The 24,938-nt window shown below is 49.1% G+C and overlaps 9 protein-coding genes across 9 annotated transcripts; 3 read left to right on the top strand and 6 right to left on the bottom strand.

Annotated features, from left to right (window-relative positions):
- Window positions 1–23: 23 nt before the first annotated feature.
- Window positions 24–1,213, bottom strand: BO88DRAFT_480745 (Saf4/Yju2 family protein; the record flags this gene model as incomplete). The annotated part of the gene is made up of 4 exons (XM_025712166.1): window positions 1,119–1,213; window positions 983–1,045; window positions 846–922; window positions 24–745 (listed from the first exon to the last, which is right to left on the bottom strand). Exons 1-4 carry the CDS (start codon window positions 1,139–1,141, stop codon window positions 24–26), a joined length of 885 nt encoding a protein of 294 aa, XP_025564192.1. The 5' UTR covers window positions 1,142–1,213.
- Window positions 1,214–1,317: 104 nt separating this feature from the next.
- On the bottom strand, window positions 1,318–4,096 carry BO88DRAFT_404017 (anaphase promoting complex subunit CDC16). Its single transcript, XM_025706507.1, has 2 exons — window positions 3,714–4,096; window positions 1,318–3,654 (listed from the first exon to the last, which is right to left on the bottom strand). The coding sequence occupies exons 1-2, from the start codon at window positions 3,808–3,810 to the stop codon at window positions 1,460–1,462; spliced, it is 2,292 nt and encodes a 763-aa protein (XP_025564191.1). The 5' UTR covers window positions 3,811–4,096; the 3' UTR covers window positions 1,318–1,459.
- Window positions 4,097–4,279: 183 nt separating this feature from the next.
- BO88DRAFT_386352 (monocarboxylate permease) lies at window positions 4,280–6,175 on the bottom strand (the record flags this gene model as incomplete). Its single annotated transcript, XM_025704780.1, has 3 exons — window positions 5,400–6,175; window positions 5,255–5,347; window positions 4,280–5,202 (listed from the first exon to the last, which is right to left on the bottom strand). Exons 1-3 carry the CDS (start codon window positions 5,710–5,712, stop codon window positions 4,280–4,282), a joined length of 1,329 nt encoding a protein of 442 aa, XP_025564190.1. The 5' UTR covers window positions 5,713–6,175.
- An 874-nt stretch (window positions 6,176–7,049) lies between these two features.
- On the bottom strand, window positions 7,050–8,852 carry BO88DRAFT_480740 (pyridoxal phosphate-dependent aminotransferase; the record flags this gene model as incomplete). Its single annotated transcript, XM_025712165.1, has 9 exons — window positions 7,050–7,368; window positions 7,439–7,862; window positions 7,923–7,936; window positions 8,000–8,153; window positions 8,214–8,286; window positions 8,340–8,445; window positions 8,504–8,588; window positions 8,644–8,712; window positions 8,779–8,852. The coding sequence occupies 9 exons, from the start codon at window positions 8,850–8,852 to the stop codon at window positions 7,081–7,083; spliced, it is 1,287 nt and encodes a 428-aa protein (XP_025564189.1). The 3' UTR covers window positions 7,050–7,080.
- A 792-nt stretch (window positions 8,853–9,644) lies between these two features.
- Window positions 9,645–11,574, bottom strand: BO88DRAFT_480732 (CAIB/BAIF family enzyme; the record flags this gene model as incomplete). Its single annotated transcript, XM_025712164.1, has 4 exons — window positions 9,645–10,252; window positions 10,312–10,806; window positions 10,870–11,168; window positions 11,226–11,574. 4 exons carry the CDS (start codon window positions 11,572–11,574, stop codon window positions 9,707–9,709), a joined length of 1,689 nt encoding a protein of 562 aa, XP_025564188.1. The 3' UTR covers window positions 9,645–9,706.
- Window positions 11,575–12,487: 913 nt separating this feature from the next.
- On the top strand, window positions 12,488–15,274 carry BO88DRAFT_480730 (thioesterase domain protein; the record flags this gene model as incomplete). The annotated part of the gene is made up of 1 exon (XM_025712163.1): window positions 12,488–15,274. The coding sequence occupies one exon, from the start codon at window positions 12,488–12,490 to the stop codon at window positions 15,272–15,274; it is 2,787 nt and encodes a 928-aa protein (XP_025564187.1).
- An 893-nt stretch (window positions 15,275–16,167) lies between these two features.
- On the bottom strand, window positions 16,168–17,301 carry BO88DRAFT_480729 (alpha/beta-hydrolase; the record flags this gene model as incomplete). Its single annotated transcript, XM_025712162.1, has 1 exon — window positions 16,168–17,301. The coding sequence occupies one exon, from the start codon at window positions 17,299–17,301 to the stop codon at window positions 16,168–16,170; it is 1,134 nt and encodes a 377-aa protein (XP_025564186.1).
- A 2,291-nt stretch (window positions 17,302–19,592) lies between these two features.
- BO88DRAFT_480717 (uncharacterized protein) lies at window positions 19,593–20,865 on the top strand. The gene is made up of 2 exons (XM_025712161.1): window positions 19,593–19,954; window positions 20,002–20,865. The coding sequence occupies exons 1-2, from the start codon at window positions 19,611–19,613 to the stop codon at window positions 20,660–20,662; spliced, it is 1,005 nt and encodes a 334-aa protein (XP_025564185.1). The 5' UTR covers window positions 19,593–19,610; the 3' UTR covers window positions 20,663–20,865.
- A 1,564-nt stretch (window positions 20,866–22,429) lies between these two features.
- On the top strand, window positions 22,430–24,318 carry BO88DRAFT_424615 (MFS general substrate transporter; the record flags this gene model as incomplete). The annotated part of the gene is made up of 6 exons (XM_025708746.1): window positions 22,430–22,598; window positions 22,658–22,988; window positions 23,051–23,285; window positions 23,328–23,389; window positions 23,456–23,820; window positions 23,945–24,318. The coding sequence occupies 6 exons, from the start codon at window positions 22,430–22,432 to the stop codon at window positions 24,316–24,318; spliced, it is 1,536 nt and encodes a 511-aa protein (XP_025564184.1).
- Between the last annotated feature and the right edge of the window lie 620 nt (window positions 24,319–24,938).

Raw genomic sequence — 24,938 nt, 5'->3', positions numbered from 1 at the left:
GCCAAACCCCCATACCAGTAAAACTAGACCAACGACGGCTTGGCCTTCTTCTTGATCCCCAAGCTATTAACAGCAGGCTTCTTGGCTTTCTTCACCCTCGCAAATGAAGGCGGCGGTGGAGGCATTTCCCCAGCACCGCTGGCATTAGCAGCGCCACTCCCACTCGCACCCACCCCATTATCAACACTCCCCTCATCCTGGTCAACCAACCTCCTAACCATCTCCCCCTCCTCCGTCCTGAAAGCCCTCCTCGCCACCTCCTCAATCTCCCTCTCCACCCTCTCCGCCTCCTCATCCCTCTCCTCCCTAACAGCCCCCAACGCCACCTCCGACCCCCCCGCCCCACCCCTCTCAATCCGCGCATTCCTCGTCCTAATCTCATCCAACGCATCCGCAATCGCCATCTCCCTCTTCGAGTCCAGCATCTTCTCCTCCAACTCCGCCATCTTATCCCTCTCCTCCTGCTCCACATTCTCCCCTTCCTCCCGCTCCAATCGATCAAGCACCTGCTCCTCCGTCTCCTCCGCCGTCTCCTCCGCCTTGCTTCTATCCCGCCACGGCTCGAAGTTGCGCTTCGCGCCCCGCTCCGCCCGGTAATCCATGTTTTTCGGGTCAGTTAGAAAAGTGATTTCTCCGCTGCAGCGCGTGCAGCGAATGTAGAAGCGGTAGATCGGGATAGAGAAGTATTTTTCCGATGTGGTTTCTTTTCGTGCGTTGAATTTGCGGCCTTTGTAGATGAATTCGCCTGCATTTTATTGAATACGTGTTAGTATTGAGCTGAAAGGAGAGGGGAGGGGGAAAGGGATGGGGGCGGTGTTAGAGGGTATATTGAATGGGGGACGTACCGCATTTCGTGCATTTCATGGAGAAGGGCGCCATTAGTCGGACGGTTATTACTTTCGGTCCTTGTCTGTGATGATATCTTTGGTTAGATTAATGAGTAGAGGGTATAGGGATAGGGAGTAGGGGGTAGGGTACTCACTGGCGTAGGTGCTTGGGTGTGCGCGTGATTGCGCTGGGATCGAAATCCGGAGGGTAGTATTTCCTGTACGTTTGAAGTTGGGTTAGCTGCTGTTGTTGTCCCTTTCTTTCTTGCGGATGTTGTGGGTGAGACGTACGTGAGAACCTTTCGCTCGGACATGGTGGCGGTTTAAATGTCACGGCTGAAAATAAGGAGTTGTGATTGTATGGGTGGAAAGGTGTTGAGGTTAAGTTGGATTTTGTACAAGGCAAGTGTAGATGGCGATTGCGATGCGATGCTATGCTATCGGAGATGCTCACGTGACTACTTCTTATCAATGCACAGGTAGCTCAATGCTTACTAATTATGCTTGGGATCTAACTGAATGATATACGCCTCCAATGCTATAACCGAACCATGGTGCCAGCTCCAATGACAAAACCAGGGTATACCTCTCCAAACGCCCAGTTGCTATGCTCCAATGTTTCCCTGTGTCCTTCAACTATGTCTAGCGTTGCTTCGCATCCGCGACCCTCGGCTGCGCCCTCCCGCCGGGCCTGGCGTGTCGTTCATTTCCATCTCCCGATTCACGCCCGGCTGTCGTTTGCTTCGTCCGCCGCGTACACGGCTCATAGCATGTCGGAGGAGCCCATCCGCCTCGTCATCAAGCTCCATCTCCACCCTGTCTCCCGCTGTCTCCTCTGTGACTGTTGTTTGGCTGTCGACGTGAGCAACTTCATCAGTCCACTCCTCGGCGTACGCCTCGTCCACTGTCCCACGTCGTCGAGACACTTTCCCCTTTCCCTTAGATGACCGTGTTGAGCTGCGGCTTGTGGTGGTCCGGGCATCTTCCAACACCACAGGCTCTTCCTGGCCTTCTAATGCCCAGATTTCCAGTGCCCGCGATAAGAGCGTGCCAGCAATGCCGGCACCACCAGCTGCATCACCACCACCACTGGCTCCCAAAACACGTACTGCTTCGTGCAGGGCTGTTACAGCTTCCATGGTGCGGTTCAGCTCCAGAAGGACCAGACCGCGAGCAGTGTGCAGGGATCCAATCAATCCTCGATCCTCGTAGCCTCCGACTCCAGAAGAGGCGACCCCAGAGGCATTGCCGCCGCTGCCCCCTAAGAACGGGCTGTACCCGAAGCTAGCACCTGCCGCACCAATACGAAGACACTCGTCGAATTCGGCTAGTGACTCTTGGAATTGACCGATACGGCGCAGCGCGTGACCGAGATTGGCTCTCGTGGCAACCCAGGCCCCGGGTTCACATTGAAGCGAGGTGGCCAATGTGAGGGACTGACGGAACAACTCGACAGCACCCTCGAGGTGGTTCTGGTGATACAAAACTACACCAAGCTCATTAAGGACGAGTGGGTCACCGCCTAAAGATGTGAGTTCCGACGGGTTCGCCCTTATCGAAGGAGCCGAGCCGGACGCAGCCCCAGTCGACATGGCATAGGCGGCCGACAGATACTCATGGGCCAAGGACATGTTGTTCAGCGCAAGATGCTGCATTCCCAAGAAGAGCTGTGGTAGATGACTGCCCTGGAAAAGCCGAGCTGCAGTGCTATACGCCGCAATGGCTTGATCGTGCTCTCCTTCGGCAGCGAAGGTATGAGCGAAGCCAATCCATGCTGGCGCAGAATGCGGGTCCAAAAGAGACGCTTTGGAGAAGTAGCGTCGAGCTTCCGCAATCTTAGAGACAGATAGGTAGTAAACACCGATTGCGAGGTATGTATAAGACTCCTCGGGAGCGTGATCGGCAAGCGTATGGGACAAAAGGAACAGGGCGTTTGTTGCGCCCGTCTCATACAAGCAAGCCAAATGTAAGGGGTATACGGCCGGCGGATGTCCCAGGTGGCTTTGAGCGGAAATATGAACTGCAGGCGTCATTTGCGACGATGCTGCAGACTGAGATGTCGAGAGAACAGACGAAGTAAGTTCTAAAGCTTCGGCAAACCGGCATTGGGTATATAGAGCTTCTGCACGAGAAAGCAGGATATCCGCATTCTCCGCTAGATTGTAGTGTGTTGAGAGTGTTTCGGTAGCGTCGGAGAGTATTGTTGGCGAGGAATATTTCGACAATCGGGTAGTGTAAAGCATCTTCGTGAAATGGGCGGCCTCCTGCGCGACGGAGGGGTCGGGACTCGAGACAGAGTCGAAATCAAGCGACTCGAGAAATTCCAGCTCCTCTGCGGGAGACATGAGGGAATTCTTCATAAGCTGGTCAAAAGCCTCGAAACACTGCACATCAATGCGTACGGCGTCCTTGTAGCAGTCGCGAGCCCGGTCGAACGCATTTTGTTTCGCAAAGCAGAGTCCCCGTAAGTAACACATCGCCGCTTCAAACCGAACGTTACTTGCATCCTCCCGCTCTCGCTCTTCGCCCCGATCGATGCGCGACGCTGTCGTCTTTCCGTTCCGCAAGGTAACATGGCTCTGACCGTTCAGGTGCTGGATTTTGCGGCGACTATTGCTGCTGCGTATAAGGTGCGTAGGATTATGGTCGCCCAGGACTGCAAGTGCTTGATCGAACTGATTCTGCTTGATGTGGCAGTGCGCGGCCAGATAGCGACAGGCCGTACTTCTCGAGATCAGGTCTTTCCGCGACAGGAGGGCTAAGGCACGGGCGTAGTTGTTGTTCGAAAAGTGTACTTGGGCGAGCCAAAAGGCATCGGAGTCGCTGTCTAGAGAAGCAATAGACTTAGCACTGGTCGGGGCGATGCTGGGTTGGTCAGTCACTCACTGGTCAGCGCGAGCACTTTATCGCCGATGTAGATGGCCGCATCATGCTGGCCCCGGTTCAGCGCATCCTGACGCCAGGAGCGCAGAAACTTCTCCATGACCAAATGAAGCACGTGGGAGACGAGATTGAGTGCGATTCAAGAGCGAGGGGCTGTCACAACGGTCGCATGGACAGAAAGGCATGAGGCGGGTTGGAGGGGCGACGGCGTCCGGGAAGCGTAAACAGACCGCGGCGTCCCTCAGTAGGCAAGACACTCTCGCAGACGGGGATCGGATGTCACGCGGGCAGTGCTAGATTGCAACACCGTGTACAGGACTGCGAACAAAGAGGGATAACCGGAAAGGCAATAAGCAAAGTGGTAGGTATTGGAGAATGAAGCTCCGTCGGACTGTTGCGAGAATCCAAAGTCCAAAGCGGCGCGTGTTCGGGTCCGTGCGTCTTGCCCGATTGAGAAGCCGGGCGGATGCTGCTTTATCTTCCACTGCTCTATATCTAACTATCTATCTAATCTTTTATTACTCTCTATTCTATCTACCCTTAACTTGGATCAAATTCCACCAATGTTCTCAAAATACTTTGGTCACCCGCCAGCCAACACTGGCCCCTTTGGCCAGAAACAGAAACAGGCAAGCTCCAGCATACGCCGCGCCACAGAACCCAATCAACCCGGAATACTCCGTCTCTACTGTCCCCCGATTCTGCCTTTTCAAGATCTCACCAGCCACAGGAATGGCAACTAACAAGGCGAACGCCATCAGTGCGATTGTTGTTCCGAATCTTCTGCCATAGCTCTCAGTTTTGGAGATTTGAGCCACGCAGACGGGTGTCAGACTTATCGCCGGTCCGCTCCAGAACCCGATTAATGCCGCGAAAGCCAGGATGCATGCCCTGTCGGTGCCTGCTGTGAACCACAGCCCAAAGGTCAGAATAGTACATATAGCACAGGTTCCAAGCATAACGTTGAAGCGGCCCCATATATCCGCTAAAACTCCCGGAATGACGCGGCCGAAGATAGAAGTTGCGCTCATGATCGTCATGAGCTGGTAGGAGAGGGCGCCAGTGATGCCGTGTGATTGTGCATAGGACGGATAATAAGTGACTAGCACTATCAGGCCGATTTCAGCGAAAATGACAGCGATGGAAGTCATGGTGAAGACGGGCTCTTTGAGCGCGCGAATGTCGATCTTGCTCCCTGCCGATGGACTAGGTGGGAGTCGTGCTTCGAGAGTAAGCAGGCTGACCATTAGGCTAGCGAGGAATATAAACCCCAGGATGCGAATAGTCCAGGGGAATCCTATCTTATTGCTCAGGATTCCGAACACATTAGTGAAGATGATTCCTCCAATGCCTCCCCCTGTCGTTGCGATCCCGGTCGCCAGACCACGTCTTTTGAGGAACCAGTGCGTGATGCACGCAGCACTGGGTGTGTACACTGCTGACGCGGAGAGCCCACCTAGGATGCTAAATCCCAAGATGAATTGGTAGTATGCTTCCAGGCAAAAGTCAGCCATTAGTCCGGTGCTGGAGATATTTAACCGTACCGTGGGAGACGCTGAGGAACATCATCGACAAGGTCATGCCAAAGCAGCCAGGTACGAGGAGGTACCTGACACCATGTGCATCAAATATAGGCCCTACAGGACCCGTCAGTAGATGTTTGAGCGTCGGAATGGAAGCGATGCATACCGATCTGGATGCCACCAAGATAAAAGAAAAATAACCACAAGCTGAATATCCACGAGATTGATGCTTTTGAATATCCATGTAGCTGGTGTTCCGCCAGCCAGTCTTCTAACAACCCGTACAGATTCATTATCCCCATCGTTGGGAAGATGGCGCACCATGCGCCCAAGACTACTAACCAGGCTCGCCATCCTCCTTCCGGAAAAGATGACGAGTCTTCGCTGTCGACAAGCGTCTGGGAATCATCACATTTCTCGTAATCACTCGGGGCTGCTTGGACCACAGTGCAAACATCACCTTCCTTTGTCGGTTCCATTGTGATGTCTGAAGAGACAAGAGTGACCGACCCAGAGAGCTGGACTTGCTGGAACCTAACCACTACCACCAGCAGCAGCAGCAGCAGCGTCAGTCGCCATGCTGTTACGAACACAGCATACCACTAGTTACGGCGATCATTGGAGCAATAGCCTATCTCCTTCCAGACGGAGAATTCCCTTGCATCGGTGACTGTGTTCCCGGGAGATAGCTTGTTGACGAGATTACTATTAGCAGCAGGAGAGTGAAACAAGTATGCAAGACATGCCTGTATCAGCATCGATCTACAAGATCTACAGTGCAGTGGCGATAGCGCAAGAGGTACACGATATGAAAAAGCAAATCAGCCATTTGTACAACCTGCTGAGTCCTAAAGCGTATTCTACTGACCAACTAGTAGTTTAGTGACAGCTATCGGCATGTAATAATTTGGCTCAAGGAATTTATTCAGTGGAAGAGCCCCGACCATGTGCACCGAACCTACTAATGAAAGATAATCCGCATTCCCTGGAAAGACTTCATGAAAGCATAAAGCATTCCAAACCATCATACGAAAGCATAGTAAAACCAGCACACGCATAATGCATGCGATCAACATGATGATCTACTGCTGTTTCCAACCTACTATTACGAGTGGTTGCATGCTCAGTACTGCTATGTAAAATCCATCCGTAACAGTAAAATATATATCTCAGTGCCTACTACCCAACAACTATCCAACACAACAAAATCATTATGACCTTACCACTCTTCATGACTGAGAACATATTCCCATGCCATATTTGATGACATGTACATCAGTTTCGATTTCCTGCATTTCCTGCTTAAAAACCACAGCAATCTGTATGTCTGATGCGTCCTACTTTGCTCGAAAAATTGTTGAAGTTGAACCAGATTTAGCGAATTACGGCCCCTATTTGTTTTTATTCTCTCGACAATACCCATTTCACCTTTTATTATGCCTACTGTATCTATTCCTATGTGAACTATTTGCATATAGATTTTCTCTGTAATGATTTCACCATAGTATCCTTGCGTAGACTGATGGGCGTAATACTAAACGATATGAGAAAACATTATGTGATCACAAATTTTGTGGAGGAGTAAGGAAAAGCAGAACTTAGAATAGAAAAGATAATAAAGGTTAATACCTGCTATCTTGTAATGATAAGTAAAAGCTAGGTGAATAGACATATCGATTAGAAACAAGACCCAGCAAACCTCATTACCCTCCGGCTAGTATACCCTCCTATCATACGTGCCACTACGAAGTGCATAAGGATGTTACTAAAACCAAATAAAACTATTGATCAAGTGTAATTCTGGCAGAAAATGTCTCAGTAACCTAGAACCTTCATCGCCATCTACATCAAACAATATACCTCTTCAACTTAAGTAACCGCTGCTTGCCCATTTCCAACACCTCATCTTCCTTGCAAAACGCAAACCGAAGAAAATCCTCACCTATATGCGCATGGTCATCACTATAAAACTCCGACGGTGGGATAGCAGCAACGCCTATCTCCTCGATCAAGAACCAGCAAAGCTTGAAATCCCTTCTTCGTTGTTCGATGTGTGCTGGGAAGGAGTAATCGCTGGGAATCTGTACCCTGGACAAGTTCACTAGGACGAAGTATCCGCCTTCGGGCTCGGTGTACTTGGAGCTCTTGTTAGTATGCATGTTTTTATTCCAGGTCCCCATGAGTGGGAGAAGGGGAAACACTAACAGGTAACCCCAAAGTTTCAAAAACCTCACAGAACAACCTCATCTTGCCCTTCATTTCCTGCCGACTATACTCCCAGAAGCTGGTTTCGTCTGCCTTCTTGAAGGCAACCGCCACTGCTTCTTGTAATGGAGATACGCTGCTATAGCAAATGCGAGTGTGTATCGCGGAAACATTTTTGATGAGCTGCTGTGGTCCGATCAGGTAGCCGATTCGCCAGCCTGTGGCGTGGAAGGCTTTACCGGCGGATGCGACGGTTAGTGTGTGGTTGTAGAGGTCAGGGGAAAGGGTTGCGATTCGTGTGAAGGGGACATAATAAAGGTGGTCGTAGACCTCGTCGGAGAGAATGAGAAGGTCATGCTTTAAGCAGATGTCGCCGATGCGCTGGAGTTCTGGTTCTGTGAAGACTTTCCCGACGGGATTGTGACTGTAGCGCGGTGGTTAGTTGCTGGGTTAGTGAGGTGTAGGTGGAAGGGGTTGTGCGTACGGTGTGTTGAGGATCTGGGTTTGGTTAGTAAGTACATGGAAGTCATATAGAAAGTACCAGAGGGATATGGCTCATACAATCATCTTCGTGTTTTTGTTTATGGCTCTTTGAAGCTCTTCAAAGTCAACTGTCCATTCAGAGGCACTTGATATTGTCCTGTTGCTGTCCTTTGGAGGGTGAAGAGGCACGTAGCGAGGAGTACCACCGGCCAGTTCAATTCCACTTCTATATCTATCGCATGGCGGGTAATGGTTAGACATCTAGAAGTAATATTGCCTGTGAAAGACCTACTGGTCAAAGAAGGGTTCGAATGTAATGACTTCATCACCGGGACAAATGAAGGCCAGTAATGCACATAGCATGCCTGCATATTAATTAATCTGCGACCATCCAGTAATATCTTATATGCAGTCTTACCTTCATTCGCACCCGAAGTGATGACGACCTCGCTACCCTCGTCAATTGGTCTCTCGAGAAGTTTCGAATAAGCAGACGCGATAGCCTTTCTCAGACTTGGGCGGCCCTATTGAACTCTCAGTATGGATTATATCTATACAAAGAGGTTATTGCTAGGATGCTACCTTTGTTGGAGCGCATTGATTGCAATCCACCCTATTGAGGGCTTCCTTGGCCGCATCTATAGCGAATTGAGGCGGATTGAAGCCACTTGGTAGGTAATTAGGTATATGATCAGCCACGCGAACAGAAGGAATAGGCTCACAAGAAGCCTTGTCCTAGGTTCACGATTGGTTGGATTGGAGATACGGCTGCTGCTTCATTGACAATTGACCTGTAGATGCTTGGTTAGTCTTTCATGTCGTAAAGGTGTCGAGGAGCCTGGAGATGCTGAGCATACCAAGCATCCAGCCTGTCAGAGGGAATTCTTGGCGCTGGTGGATTAAAGGCCTTGGTACTGCTTTGCGCATCCATGCTCGCTCAATGACCGGGGATCCTTTAGTCTGAGGTTAAGGAACGTTGCTATAACGCGACAGTGCAATGTTCTGAACGGCCTATGAGTCTTTTGAAGAGGTGATGCGGAGCGTCAGAAACTCGGGGGGATATATTTCATCAATGACCAAGCATGGATATGATATGAAAACAGGGTCAAGTCCTATGTATGCAGTGGTCAACACCTATATGTACCCTATTATCTTCTATAGGCCACGGCAACTATTTCCGTTGGATAGAGATGAAGTCTCATGATACATATACTACTACTTCCTGCAAAGGGGCAGTAAGGGCTTACATTCCGAGGCACAGCCAAGGTCGGGATTATCACAAGGTTGAGCTATTAGCGTGATGACTCGATTCTTGCCTTCCTGTCGCTAGGCACCCATAAAGCGCAATTATGACTAGCGGGAATTTGAACCGATGTGCACGACTGACTCAGGATGGGCGTGGCGAGATCAACCCACCTCCAGTATTGCTACCCTGTGACCTGTTTGATACTAGGATTGTATGCAACCTACTATTATAGTGGACCTGCAGGTGAAGGGTTTCTTGATGTCTACATCGAGCAGTAATGATATGTCTTGGTAGAATGGGAGTTGGGAGAATGAATGGATGGGACATCAGCATACTAACACAGAACAGGGTGGGCGGACATATGCGAGTTATAACTATAATTCAAAATCGAACCAATTGGCTCAATGAGATGTGCTCCAAAGCCCGTCGCTGCAGATATCATTCGTAGAAATCCCTGTAGTCTGACTCGGAAAACCCAGGATTCGACACCATGTTTTGTCTGATGTTGCAATCCGTCTCATCTGTAGACTTGCATAGGCCTAAAGTTTGCGTGAACCCTGTTCTTCAGGGAAATCCCAGGATGGAGATGCATCTGCACCGTTTGGTCGCGTTGCACGAGCAAAACCGTTCACGACTCCCTCAATCTCAGCTACAGGTCGTACAACCTCCACGTCCGCACCGTAGTGATGAGAGTACCACACCTCTGTCAGTTTCTCTTGGCGATTTTCAGGCGACGGTTCCGCGAAGAGGTATGGAAATTGTTCCCTCATGACCTCTAATGCTAAGACAGAGCTGCGGCCAACGCTATCGCAGAAGCGTATCTTGGAGAATGCAGGAGCAAAGGATTTCTGCAGCTGTGACTCCACCGGCTCAGGATACTTTCCGGTAGCGTAGAGTAGTAAGTTAAACTGCATTAAGGAGACCTGACCAATATATGAGCCGCCATATTGTGCCCGATTGTAGAGGCCAGTCAAGGCAGCGATAGCACCCATACAGCCCGCGCCGGAGTCTGCTATAGGCAACGGGGATACCATGGGTTCCACACGCCTGAGGAACCTCCCATGACACCTTGCGAACCCGGTGAGCTATCTGCAGGTCAGTATTTTGTTATGTCCCTGCAAAGCTTATCTTATGTGTAACATACGCAATCCGCTATCTGTTGCCATCCTGGGCGATGGCACCACTCGCCTTCATGCCCAAAACAGGTTTCGTCTACGTAGACAATGCCTTTCCCACGCTTTTCTGCCATAGCAGCCATACTTTCTGGACTGTATCCAAGTTTTCGAAGTGCGCCAGGGCGGTAACCATCAATGACCACGTCAGCTTCCGCGAGAAGGGCTTCAAACTGGCGGCGACCCTCGTCAGTTTTGAGATCTAATTCCACAGCACGCTTGCCCATGTTATTGTCGACCTGAAAAAATGGTACGTCAGGCACCGTTGGCGATGTAATCTTCAAGACATCCGCTCCATATTCGGCTAATGTACGACCGATGATGGGCCCTGCAATGACACAACAGAGCTCCAAGACCTTGACGCCTTCGAGTATCCTAGGACCCCCACTAGGGTTGAACACGGCTGGAGGTGCCTCCCCTGGCAGGCGCATGACCTTCCACCATGGTTCCTGAATGTTCGTTCTACCCTGCCCGGTAATGTGAGTATATCTTGGCTTTTCTGTCCGTGTGAGCTGCAAGGATCACCTTACATGAGGGGTGTTTTTGAATTCCTCGTGCTCATACACCGTGACTCCTGCTTGCCGATAAGTCTCATTGAGCGTCTCTAGCTCAGCTGCGGAGAACTTCTGAACTTGGCTTTGGATGGTATTAATGATATCATCGTAGTTAGTGAGATACGCGCAGTGGCTGTCTAGACCGATCATATTCAGAGTGGGAGTGGGGTTCAAAGAGCCATGCAGATGGAAGAACTCGTTGTCGTCCTTGGTCCGATACATACTGGCTGCCATCCGCCGATACGGATTTGATTGTGCAGCATGGATATCCGTGTCTTCATGTTGTCACTCCCCGCTCCCTGCACCATGGAAAAGACAGCGACTTGTCTCACCTTTCAAGTACCTTTTGACCTCAGGGTCAGACCCAGAGTATCCATTAATCTTCGTGGCTAGTGCTTGAAAGCCAAAAAGCGTCGCCCTTTCAAGGTTGATTGTAGTCTTTCGTTCATGTGGCTTAGTCCCTGATTGTAGATCCGCTATCAAAGCTGCCAGGGCCCCTTCTATCCCCTTGAGAGCAGCCAGGGTCTCAGTGACCTTGAAAGGGATCGGATAGTATATAGTTTCTGAGTCAGAATGAAATTGTACTTGGCTAGTAAGCATATCGACTGGAAGACCGAGGCGTTCGGAATTCTGACGAAGAAGATCGAAGATCCTTCTTGCCTCTTCTGAGGGCCGATACATGTTGCTGGTTACCTGTAGAATGAACGATGCAGTTCGGTATAGAGCTAGCAGAATCAAGTTCTTGTGTTTTCGCTGACTGGTGTCCGCAAACCCATCTACACATCAATGTATCAAGGCCTCATAAATAGCCTCAAGAATCAGTCAAGTCACCGGTATCTGGGTCATGTGAGATGGGCACAATCCCTTGCATTGATTATCATCTCATCGTCTCCTCTCACGAGTCTGACTCCGACCATCCTCGAGTGACCGTACCGAAACTATGAAACTATGACATAGTACTGGATTTATCAGGAAGGAAGTGCCAATGCTTCCTACAGTATCAATGGATGGATAACCGATCGCCCCTCGCTGATGCAATCCGTTGTCCCACATCCAAAATGGGAACCAGTACAGAGAAGATGTAGTAGAACCGAATAGGAAACAAGAAAAGCGGGTTTCTTGGCATTTGCCAACCCTGAGGTAGTACGGAGAATGTTACCTCATACAAAGGATCTGTGACGCTGTTCTCTAATTATACAGAGATTGGCCCGATGATGTGCGTAATCACCTTCCTGGGTAGTTTATTCGAGGCGATACTTCGGCTACACAAGGATAAGGAGAATGAAAGACAGATCGTCACATATTTGCCAGGAGGATCCTGCCATGAGTGGGCTTGCGCATCTTTCCAGACCGTATTCTGGTTCCGGCCATGTCATCTTCTATGCGATTCATTCGCAAGCAAGATAAAATTAGAAAATCTTGTTGCTTGATCTTTCTGTGTACCTCAAGAAGTATAAAATGGCATGTCTCGATGCATGCTTCCGGGATTTGCCAGATAGTCGCATCGGACACTTCTTTTCTTCTCGGTTCTGTCACAAAGCTTTGTCATATCTCTTCACATTCATTTGAGTTATTTACATTATTCACTCATACAATGACCGTGACTTCTTTGCTAGACATTCTCCGCAAAGCAGCAGACTACCAAGGGCTTCGTGGTGTCTGTGCTTACCCTCCTGGCTATTCTGGGATCGGCTCTCCCACGAGGTTGAGTTACACAAAGCTCGACTCGTTGGCCACAACTAATGCTATACAACTGCGCCGGCTGCAGTGCGACACCAAGTCTCCTGTCATACTACTTCACTTTGAAGACCATCTGGACAACATCATATGGTTATGGTCTGCCTTATATGCAGGTTGCATCCCTGCAATGTCCACTGCTCTACCTCGAAATGAAGATCACCGGATAAGACATCTCTGTCACCTAAGCGAGCTGTTCGAGAATCCTATCTGTCTAACTCGGAGAAGCCTCCAAGACCAGTTTCCAAGAAAGGCTCCTTTGCACGTTGTGACCGTAGAATCCTTGAGTGATCCACCAGCCGACTTTGCCGCTACTACAGAAACCAATTCCAGAGTACCCATTGGCCGCGGTGGCTGGAATCCTGCTTTGTTGATGCTCACATCCGGAAGTACTGGTCTACCCAAAGCTGTGTCCTTGACGCATAATCAGATCTTGGCTTCCCTTCAAGGGAAAACCCAATGCTTACGCGTTGATGGCACTGGTCACTCGTTTCTGAACTGGATTCGTCTCGACCACGTGGGAAGTTTAATCGAGATCCATCTCCATGCACTATTTGTCGGGTGCGATCAGGTTCACGTCCCATCCGACGAGATCATTTCTCGCCCAGCCTTGTTCCTCAATCTCATAAGTCGACATCGGGTGGTTAGAACATTTGCACCCAATTTCTTCCTCGCTGAGGTTGGCCGCTATTTGGAAGCCCCCGGACGAGAAGATGAACCTCACTTTGACTTGAAATGTCTGCGATACATTGTGTCTGGTGGGGAGGCTGTTGTTGTCAGTACCGGTGCAAAAGTGTCGCGATTACTGGCCCAACACGGCGCACCTGAAAATGTCATCGTCCCTGGATTCGGCATGACCGAGACTTGTGCAGGGTGCATCTATAGTTTGGAGTTTCCTGCACATGACACTTGTAACAACAACGAATTTGCTGCTCTAGGCAGATGTGTTACTGGCGTTGAAGCACGAATCATCTCCACAGCGACGGATAGCATTCTCGCGTGTCCAGGAGAAGTAGGCCACTTGGAACTCAAAGGCCCGCTTGTATTTTCTGGTTATTACAACAATTATACAGCCACCAACGAGGCCTTCAGTCCAGATGGCTGGTTTCGAACCGGGGATACAGGCTACATAGACACAGATGGCAGAATCAATCTGTCCGGCAGGACGAAAGAATTGATCACTGTCAACGGCGTCAAATATGTTCCGCAGCAGTTGGAAGCCGCTATAGAGGACGCCAAAATACCGGGGATTGTTTCCGACTGTGTGATATGCTTTCCATTCCGTCCCAGGGGTGCAGACACAGAGAGACCTTGCGTCATCTACCAGCATAGCTACTGCGTTAGAGATGCCCAAGCTAGGTATGAGACGATGACTGCGATAACGCACCACATTACAATGATAACAAATGTGCGCCCGTATATTCTGCCTCTACAAAGTATAAAACGCACATCCCTGGGGAAGCTTCCTCGTTCTAACCTGCAGCGGGAAGTTGCAAGTGGCCATTACAAATTGGAAGAAGCTACTAACAGAGACATGATCAAGAAATATCGACAATCTATATACAGACCACCCGGGTCCCCGACCGAGCAAGCAATCGTGGAAGAGTTAGCAGAACTCTTATCCGTACCTCAAGAAGACATCGGAATCGACACCGACCTTTTCGAGCTTGGCCTTACCTCATTAACGCTTATCCAGCTTCAACATGGCTTGCGGTCGAGACTGTCACTAAATGAGCCAATCCCCCTCGCCACGATGATGGCCCACAACACCGTCCGTGGTTTATCTGAAACATGCCAACATCACCACCAATACATCCCAGCTGTCAAGCTCCAGCCCAACGGCAACAAAACACCTCTATGGCTCATGCACCCCGCCGCAGGCGAAGCTCTCATATTTATCAACATGGCCAAGCTCATCACAGACAGACCCGTGTTCGCATTCCGTGCCCGCGGATTCCACCACAAGGAGCCATACTTCACCAGCATCGACGAATGCATCCGCACCTACCACTCCGCCATGAAGAAGCTCCAACCGAACGGCCCTTACGCTATTCTCGGATACTCCTACGGAACAATGCTAGCATTCGAACTTGCAAAGTACCTTGAGAAAGAAGGCGATCAAGTTCAATACCTAGCCGGTCTTAACCGCCCCCCATATGTTAGTCCAATCCTGAAGAAAGTTACATGGACCGACTGCCTGTTTAACATTTCTTACTTTCTCGGCCTTCTTTCACGGGACTCATACCGGACTCTCATCACGGAGCTCTCTGGACTCCCCAAGCAAGAAGCCTTAGCCAGAGTAATCGAGGAAGTGGATCCTGCTCAGCTCCTCGCGTTGGGTTTGGATAAAGGGGGCCTAGAGCAGTGGATTAACGTTACCTTCAGTTTACAGGAGATAGGAAGAGATTATGAGCCGAATGGAGTGGTGAATGCCCATATGGATGTCTTTCATTGCACTCCATTGGAGTTTCTGAATGTGACACCTGAAGAGTGGAAGAAACGTCTAGCTGCTTGGGACAACTTCTCAAGGCACAAGGTTGAGTTGAAGCATGTTCCAGGTGACCATGCTAATGTCTTGGGACCGGATCATGTTCAAGTATTCGTGAAGAGGTTGAATGAGGCAATGGCGTTGCAGGGTCTTTAGTAGTTAGTTTCTCTAGATCTTCGCTTGTAGCGGCATAGTGGCAGAATGTGAGATTATGTGGTTTAACTTATACAGCAAAGAACCTACTATTTCTTTTCTTGCAAATCACCTGAAGGTCAGAGTCCGTCGGGAAATGCACGGAATGTGGAAGAGTACAATTAACGCGCAGCCGTACGATGATCCCTCCACTTGGAGTGCAATGATATTTTACCAGACTTATCATTGATTATAAATGTAATATAATGTTTATCTATATATGGCATTCCTCTCCAAGGTGCCAATATCTCGCCTGAAAGAGGAATTGGCCAAAGCCTCGCGTTGTCGGCCGTTGCCATGGATGATTGTGCGAAGTCGCCCAGCCCTGCAGCAGGCTTCTGATAGCCATAGCCTTGCTCATGTAAGTCACTTTGCATACAAGCACTTGGCGCATGAAATTATCACGTCTGAGGAAGACAAACATGGGTCGAGCTTGAAAGGTTCTTGCGGGAGTTGGATTCGCCGAGCTGGACCATGATTCCGGCAGTTTAGCCTCAAACATTGAATGTACCTATTTAAATGTTTCAGCCTCAGTATGTGGTGGGGAAGTCTAGCATCACCAGTCTCCACTAATAGTCATTTTTCTTTCGGGACGATGAAAATGGTGAGGTCAGCGTCGCTACTTGCTTAGATTACGGAGATGTGTGGGTTGGATGAAGAAAAGTCTTCTTATAATTTGAATAAGTATTTAAACAATTTGTAAACTGCACTGTGAAGCCTCCAACGCTGCATCTACTCTATATTATCTAGAGACATAAGGTATTGCACAAGTTTTCTAACTTATCTACATAAAATTTCGATCAATTGACGGGCCTGTCTCGAGCACTTCGAGGAAAGGTATATATACAGCTGCCCACTTAAGCACCGGTTTTCTCGAGGAATTTAGTCATGGTAGCCAAGCAAATGGCCTGAGCGTCTTCTAGGTTCCAATTCTTACCCAGCCGATAAGGAACATGGGCTGCGTTGGGAGTTTCGAGCACTTCAACCTCATTACCCTTCTTCGTCAAATTCTCTGCAAACTTCATGATGTCGTCATAAAGAACTTCAGATGTACCAGCATTGACAAAGACAGGGATACCCAGCTGAGTCTCATTACCTAGAAACGTGATCCAGGAGTTACTGCTATCCCACCCCTCAGGCGTAAAAGCTTTCCGGCCCCAGTCAAGGAAATTCTGTTTGACAAAGTCGGTATTGTAATTGCGGTTCAGGGGCACATTCTTAATAGCTTCAACACTTAGATCGACCCAAGGAGACGACAAAATTGCACAGCGAGGTAACGGAAGCGCTGGGTTCTCCTCATTGATGTAGCGGAGCAGTGCCACGACGAGATTGCCGCCTGCGGAGTCGCCAGCGAATGCGATCTGAGATGCTGGGATCTTAAGGACCTCGAGAGCATAAACGTAGGCAGTTATTCCATCCTGGAGGGCCGCAGGGAATGTGGTTTTCCTATCCCGAGACAAGCGGTACTGAATGGCAAGCGCTGGCCATCCGGACATTTTGCAAAATTCATTGAGGCCTACATCGCCAGTTTCCCCGGGACGACTACCGAACATCACATAGGCACTCGGGTAGAAGTGAATAATTAGTCGCTGTGGAGTTTTAGCTGGGGCCTCCGGGAACCAGACAGCCCCAATGGGTAGGGGCTCAACTCCCGGAACTGAGCAAGTGATTCCCTTGTAGACTTCGGTTTGGGTTTGTTGTTCTTGGCCTTCTTCTTCGGTCTTTGTGGTGATGGTCTTTTGGGGATTGAGCACAATGAATCGGTCTCCCAATGAGCCTGCTTCCAGTGGTTTTGGCCATAGTTTCTGAATAATCGTCCAATAATTCATAAGCATAGCCCATGCACTGCACGTACATGCTGTTTTGTATGACCAAGCAGCATTGGGCCGGAGGAATCTCGGAATGTTGTAAATCGCCACGGCCACCAGCCGTGCCGGGACGGTGACGAGGCTGTATGCGGTGTAGCAAAAGGTGAATGCCTTGGAAGGCATGGTGGTTAAAGTAGCTAGCACTTGGTGCACATGTCGAGGTTTGAGATTGGGGGCTGGACACCTTATATAGCTCTGCGGGTAATAGCGAGCGTAACAACCTTGAAAGAAGCAAGAAGATGATGACAGGTACATTAATACCTCATCGCGCTAAGCAATTTAGTGTGGGGGCTGTATTTCCAGAGTCTCAACCTGGTTCGCTCAAGTTGCATAAATCTGGACGTGTTAGAGACATCCAGCCTCATCGCAAGTGGAGATGCGAGGCTGAGATCCGCTACGATCCGTCCGGCGACCTGTTCCCTCGTCCCGTCCCACAATTAGCGCAATTCATGAAATGTTCCAACTGGAAGTACTGCTCTGTACGTATTAGTGTATTGAATCGATTGATTATTACTAGAGCGGTTTAGACAACGTGTACACAACCCCACCTAATGGCCAACTAGCAGTAATACTACTATCCACCTGGGCAGGTGTATGCAACGGACATATGCTGATCAGTGCGTGGAGAACTAAGACGTATCTAGCACCTGAGCGTAAATAAAGATATCAGACCACCTGCTCTACCTGGACTAGCCCTAGGTCTTCTTCTCGGTCTCCCACTACCGGGCCCGTGCGTGGACCTGCACTCTATGGTTCGCGGACATGGGTCAACTACTGGAACTTGGACAGTCCCCATTATACTAGGTACCTAGCTAGCGTCCTATAAGAGTAAAGCAATACTAGCGTCGCAGGTAATCAATGATCTATGTGGAAGTTGTAGCGATTTATGAAATGTGTCGGGTCCCACCCAAGACCACAGCAGTCAGAAAAGGTGTTGCGCAGGGCTTAGACAAAGCGCATCTTCATGAGCGCATCACGGCGGCCGTTAACAAGTCGTTGTGGGTATTTGTTCGAGGAAAGGGCTCATCAGGCAAATGATTCTTAGGAAACTGTGCCTCTTGTCAGTATTCAGGTCTAAGTTTTACCTCAAAAAGATTTATAGTATACCTTGCACTGGCTCTCAGCCCTCTTCAACAGACCACTCTAGCAAGTGTTCCTTGGGCACCATAACCCGGACCATATTGTAGTGTCGCGATAGACCCATCTCACATTTCGCCCAATGCTGTAGGTAGTGACATTGGCACCGCCGCCAATGGCACTACCGCATGCTTAGGCACAAAAAAGCCGCGATGCGTCATATTCGACGCGGGTGAAGAAATCGTACAAAATGATGAGATTGTCGTTCGATCTCGGATGCCGATTTCTTTGACTACAATGGAGTTATGTTTTGCGAGACCGGAATATTTCTGCGTGTGCCCAAGTTCCGGGGTTCGAATTTCTTTGGTATTTTCTCTTTCTTTTCCGAAATCTTTCTATGTATGGCTCAGTCAGCTTATGGTGTATTGGTATGCTACTTGATCTTTGATTTATCTACCTAGCCATGTCCACTTTTGTACTAAGATCCACCTTTAGCTCAATATCAACACTTGACTTTGCATGGCATCAGCAGATATTCTAATCGACAAGAGCATCAACATGGTAGTTGGGCGCCCAAACTTTTAGACAGGCAGGTACAACAATGACACCAGCAGGCTTCCCCTAGACTGGGATGCTACTAGAAGATAACAAACCCATTTCAAGTGAGACCTGGTGACGAAAGGATCCCGTCTTAGCTTCACCATGACTGTCTACTACACCCCAGAACCGCGTTGAGGTACAAGCTCATTGCTGGGGACCGATCTTGTCGACCTGACCTACATCAAACCGGTCTTGTCGAGCATGTTGAGGCTAGGCTAGCGCGGAAGGCATCCAATCCTGAGTCAATCGGCTCTTGCTGGATGATCTCTGACCCAAAAAGTCCGGTCATTCTGTTTATCACAGACAAAGATCAAGCACAATATCAAGCATTTGGGAGTAAAAAGAAGACAACTCTGATGCGCCCAAGCCAAGCCGGGGTATGTGCACACCGATAGATGTTCAATGTTTATCGAGTTGTCTTATCATCGTAGGTCAGATATTAGATAGTCCAAGGCAGAGATGCTGGCCCAAATTTCACAATAATGATGATTGACTACCCCTGCATAATCTGCGGTATTTACTGTTAGTTTTTTGGCTGTATTTAAATGATGCATCACTGCCACAGTCACTGAGCGCATTGCAGTGAGTGATACGTGTAGCAACATGGATCGGAGATAAGCAATCCAGCCGAGGAAGGATCCACTTCTCCGCATGTGCCTTGCATGTCAAACAACATATTTTCATAAACTCCTCATGGCGGAGTCACTGTTACCTCTCAGTGCTTTGTACCGCCGGCCCATCAGTCAATCTCCCTCATGATCGCTCAAGCTGGTCCACCCCAATCCAGGGAAGCGTTACCGCCGTATGATATCCTCGGTTTCTGGTACGGTGCGGGCACTGCATCCGAATTGACTATTTATTGCTACGGGAAACGCTTCAATATCACAGTATCTGCCGAGAGCCTACAAGGAGACTTGAATACTGCAAGCGAATATCTGTCTCTGCTTCAGAAGCTGGATTCTGACGAGCCCTTCGAGCAGGAGGATGATAAGGGAGATCCGATGGAAGAACTATGTTTCTGGATAGCTTTCGAATGTAATTCTCAGATGAAAGTCCTGGGTTCCGAACAACAACCACGATTTCATACGCTATATGATTGGTTTTATCCTGACACCCTCATCTTACTCCTAAAATCATTGGAGGGAGGCTGGATGTGCAATCCTCTACACCGACTCAGCAATTCCTGCAGGAACTAACGCCACATGTGGAATTGCCCTGTCCGATCGCAGACTTTGGTATTCCAGTTGTTTCACCTTTACACATCCTGTTACCACGAGACACGACGGGAAGAGACTTACCTCAACGACCAACAAAGGTCTTCACTGAGCAGGGAATGACGCGCTTTCCCAAACCCACGTATGTCAGTGAACCCGCAGACCGAGAGATATCAACATTGCTACGCATTCAAAATCTTGGCTTATCGAACATTATCCGTGCACCTAAGATTCATGAATTTGTGGAATCTCAAGACGTCTCATCTAAGATATCAGGCATTTTGATGGACTATATCGAGCATCATGACAGTTTGGGTTATATTGATATCTCAACCACCGCGTTAACGGTTCGAATGAAATGGATAAGCCAAATTCAACACATGATAGAAAAGCTACATACTGCGGGGATAGTCTGGGGCGATGCAAAACCGGACAATATCTTGGTCGGTGCTGACGATAATTTGTGGATTATCGACTTTGGTGGGAGCTACACCCATGGCTGGGTCGATGAACACAAGGAGGGAACTATGGAGGGGGACAGCCAAGCACTTTCCAGAATTGTTGAATTTCCCTTGGATAAAAGCTCGGAATAATCCGTCTCATTTAGTGGACGTAAAAGACCGAGCGAGTTCCCTTTCCTTGTCAACAGTGTGGTTGAGATCCATTCGCGGAGTGATTGTTCTCCGGTCATCGTATTCATTCTATTGCAGGATATTCATCGTCCCAGCCTTCTGATCCTTTCATGAGGAGATATGGCCAAGTGCCGTTCTTGAATAGCACAAAAAGACCAGGCAACCTTGAAAAGGCTTTTGAATGCTAGACAGAGATTGTAGGTGCTATCATATTCGGTAGTACTATATATAACAATTTTCCAAGCAAGGTCTCACAGGTCTCACAGTCTAGTCTCTTTCAACATGCTGAATTAGGCGGATTACTTTATGAATCGATACTCTTTCTATTAAAGGGACGCTACATTAGCTTGATCAGCGCGGTCTCTAGTTCTTCAAGGCTGTAAAGCTTCGACTGTATTACTGTAGAGTAATTAATTGAAATTTATATATATAATCACAAAGATAATATAGATACAAGGCGCCCAGAAATAATAAAATAAATATTATAAACTCTCTGTAAAGCATCGAGTTCTGTTTCCTGTATTATGCTGTCATGGATATTCTGACGCAATTGCGGGAATCATAATGACCGAAATAAATATCATTAAAAACGACACCCAAACTAAGTAATCTCTCCCAAAGAATCCGCCATAGCCCCAAGTTCAAGACTTTTAAGCTCCCAGAATAACTCCGGCACGGGCGAGACCGAATCGAGAGCAACGACACCAATCTCATTAACGAACGGATAGCACATGAATACCACGCCTAGAGGCGATGGCATCGTTCATGGCTTGGTTCAGACCATCCTCCAGATTGATCTCCTCATCCTGACTAATTTGCAATCGTCCTGTAGAAGCCATCGAACGTGATGCTGAGGGCGGCGATGTCGGTTTTTATACCGTACACGTCGATCGGAACCGTGGCTGCATCGCGTTTCTGCAGAATTTTAGCCCACGTGCTAGCACCCAGAAGCAGGATAATATGTGGGGTTGCAGGCATAGTGCTAGAACTGATATGCTCGGTTTTTATCGTTGAATCGTTTGTTTCTTGGTTTTAGGCCAGGTCTTGCCTCTCCTGAATAAGTACTGCCTTATGGTGTCTGAAGCAATTTGGAACATATAAGTCATAGTATACGTGTACCTCGCCGTCGGTCTGTATAGGCTTCTTCGGCCGCATGAGGTTGACGCTGCATGGTGGACGTCCGACACGTCCCTCGGCGGATCTAGCGATTTTGGGCACGCAAGTAGCGCCGTCCCCGGAGAGGCCAAATGCCAAATCAAATTGTATGAGGATAGCCTGGCACCTGACACAGTCACGCCAGGCAGCCCACACTAGCAAGGGTCCATCGCCGCCGCCGACACCTGGCCGAAGGAACTCGTGGGTTGGGGTTTTCCCCTCACGACAGCACCAATCACTGCTGCTTGTTAGCGAGGGGGTTGTCCCAGACATTGAGCTTAGTAGTTAAAGCACTTAAGTAGGGCTGAAGCCTTGTCTAGGCACCACCTTTGCGCCGGCCATAATATATTGTCTACTATTCAGATGCGCCTGTATCTGTCCGTGTTGGTTCCCTTCTACATCGATTTACCATTTCTTGGGTAATCATTATGGGTTCTGAGGTGGCCACGGCTACCAGCGAAGATGTTTCTCCTTCTTTTGAGATTCCACGCCCGACAATTGCAACATGGAGGCTGGTGATTATTCTTCTTTGGTGAGATGCAAGAGAAGTGCAAAAGAAGCTTCGCCCGCGCCATGAGTGACGGAGCACTGACCATGAGTTCCCGCAGCATCGCCATCGGACTGTTCTTGTCTTTGATGGATACCACCATTATTTCGACCATGCTATACACCATTTCTGACGAATTCGATGGATTCAAATCTTGCTCGTGGATTGTCCTGGCGTACACCCTGTCCTATGTTGGTGAATATCCACTTCTTGCTTTGCTCTTCTCGAGACATCTTCAAGTAATACAAACTCAGGATGCGCCGTATTCATGGCAAGATTATCTGATGTCATTGGCCGGAAATTCCTCCTGTGCATGTGCTTCCTGATCTTCCTCGGCGCGTCGATGGGATGTGCCGCGTCGAAGAATATGAGCCAGCTCATCGGCTTCCGTGCGATGCAGGGAATCGGCGGATCGGGGCTGTACGCGATGGCCATGATTATTTATCCCGAGATCAGCCCCCCTCCTTTACTCCCCGCAATATCTGGCATCATCGGCGTGGTTGTCGCTCTTGCTGGGATTAGCGGACCGTTGATTGGGGGTGCCCTTACGAGTTATCGCACCTGGCGCTGGGGATTCTGGATAAAGTACGTCCTTGCAACAGCTCAAGAGATGCAGATGAAGAAAACTGTCTGATCACCTTGTCTAGCGGCCCATGTGCGTTTGTTCCTCTGGTAACCCTGTTACTCGTGTGGCCCAACGATTTCCATTTCGCGAAGAATGTTCGTTTCCGACACCTTGACTATCTCGGCGCACTTCTCATACTTGTCGGATCTGTCCTGTTCGTCTTCATCTTGAATGAAGCAGCCATCAGAGCCTATGCATGGAACAGCGCCCCGGTGATTATCGTCCTCATCATCTCCGTACTGTCATGGGGAGCGCTCGTCTACTGGCAATGAGTTATCTTATCCAAACCGAGATTCAAGCAGATTCGGCCTCAATTGCCGTTCCGGCTACTGTCAAGCCGTGTCATGGTCGCCGGCTTTGTGTGAGTTTTTTTGGAAGCGATCCCCCGAGAATATTGAATAACACCCCACTGACGGGCCCGCAACAGGAGCACCATCCTGACTGGATTTGTCATGCTTCTGGCCATCGTCAACATCCCCCTGCGCGCACAGATTGTCAATGTGAAGGACGCGGTCGCATCTGGGATTTTGCTCCTCCCGTTAATGGTAGGCACAGCCATCGGCTCTGCGATCGGCGGGGCCGCGTCTGCGAAGCGAAACAATGCCTTCTGGACGCTGAACCTGGCGAGCATTTTCATGTTGATTGGGAGTGCCTCGCTCTCGACTCTGACGGACTCGGTAGATCCTGCACCGAAGCAGTGGGGACTCGAAGCAATTCTGGGGTTTGGAATCGGGTTGAGTCTCTCTACAATCACGTTTCTTACGACGATGCAGGTTGAATTTCAGGATCATGGTACGTGCGTTTCTTATACTTATCCTCCAATGCGTAGATTCGGCTGTGGTAGTCAAACAGATATCCCTTGAAACTCGTCGAAATATCAAGAAGAATAAAGAAATAATCTTGACACCCTTTATAGCTGTCGCCCAAGGCATCGTCGCCCAACTGCGCATTTTCGGCGGAAGCATCGGCATCGCCTCGGGCTTCATCGTCTTCAACACAGACGTCCAGCACACGCTCGCCGGGGTTCTCACACCCGAGCAACTGGATGCATTCTACCGGACCCCCGCCGCGATCTACCGGCTCCCCGTGCAGCAGCAGCTTCTCGTTCGCCAGGTCTATGTTAGCACGTTCAATACCGACATGCGCATCTGTGCGGGTATCGCGGCGGCGTGCCTCGTTGCGACGCTGTGCACGTATCAGCGAAAGCCGCAGTCGATCAGGCAGCGGCTTGCGGATTTAGAGGAGGCGTATGCAAGGACTGAGGCAGCTAGGGGCGAGGGGGCTGCGTGAAGGGTCAAGGTTGAATGGCGACGTGGGAGCGTGTCCCGCTATGGATGCTAGAGGGGTGGATGTAACAAGGGTAGTGTAAAGGAATAGTTGTTGGAAGGCTTCGTTGCATTCCTAGAGCCACGTCGTAGCAGAAATATTTTACTACGCCTCCGAGCTCATTGAAAGGAACCGAACAATTAGAAATTGACTCGATGTTAAGAATGCAGGCAGATATATCACAGCAATCACAACTATTTACTATGTCTCCACTAGCTATGAACGCATTTATATATTTACAACCATAATAAAGTACTATTATAATACGATAGAGATTATTCCTACTCTCAAATAGTCTCTAAACTTATGAAACTGAAACAGTCTATAATGCTATTAGAAGACACATATACTACCTATCACGAATATAATCTGAAGATGTGTGTCTCTTGCAATCGCACTCTACTCATTTTAAGGCCCAGAAGAATCCATTAGGGTAGAGCCTCATCTCTATACACATTGACAGTTTTTTTTCTGTTACTTTCATTTATTCTTGGGTATGAATCCAGATGATTATCCTCCCAACCAGCCATCAGTCGTAATCCCAGACAGGGGTTCTTCCGACTAGACGGACTACGTATCTGACT

The sequence above is a fragment of the Aspergillus vadensis genome (genome assembly GCF_003184925.1).
Source record: "Aspergillus vadensis CBS 113365 unplaced genomic scaffold BO88scaffold_8, whole genome shotgun sequence".
NCBI classification, from domain to species: Eukaryota; Fungi; Ascomycota; class Eurotiomycetes; order Eurotiales; family Aspergillaceae; genus Aspergillus; species Aspergillus vadensis.
Note: the sequence above shows the minus strand (reverse complement) of the source record. Positions and strands in the feature narration are given on the sequence as shown.

Coding starts and splice junctions, on each gene's coding strand:
- BO88DRAFT_404017 (XM_025706507.1), bottom strand. CDS start 3,810: ATGGAGAAGTTTCTGCGCTCCTGGCGTCAGGATGCGCTGAACCGGGGC. Junction 3,655..3,713: donor TAAAGTGCTCGCGCTGACCA/GTGAGTGACTGA, acceptor TTGCTTCTCTAG/ACAGCGACTCCGATGCCTTT.
- BO88DRAFT_480717 (XM_025712161.1), top strand. CDS start 19,611: ATGATCGCTCAAGCTGGTCCACCCCAATCCAGGGAAGCGTTACCGCCG. Junction 19,955..20,001: donor TTTCATACGCTATATGATTG/GTTTTATCCTGA, acceptor CATTGGAGGGAG/GCTGGATGTGCAATCCTCTA.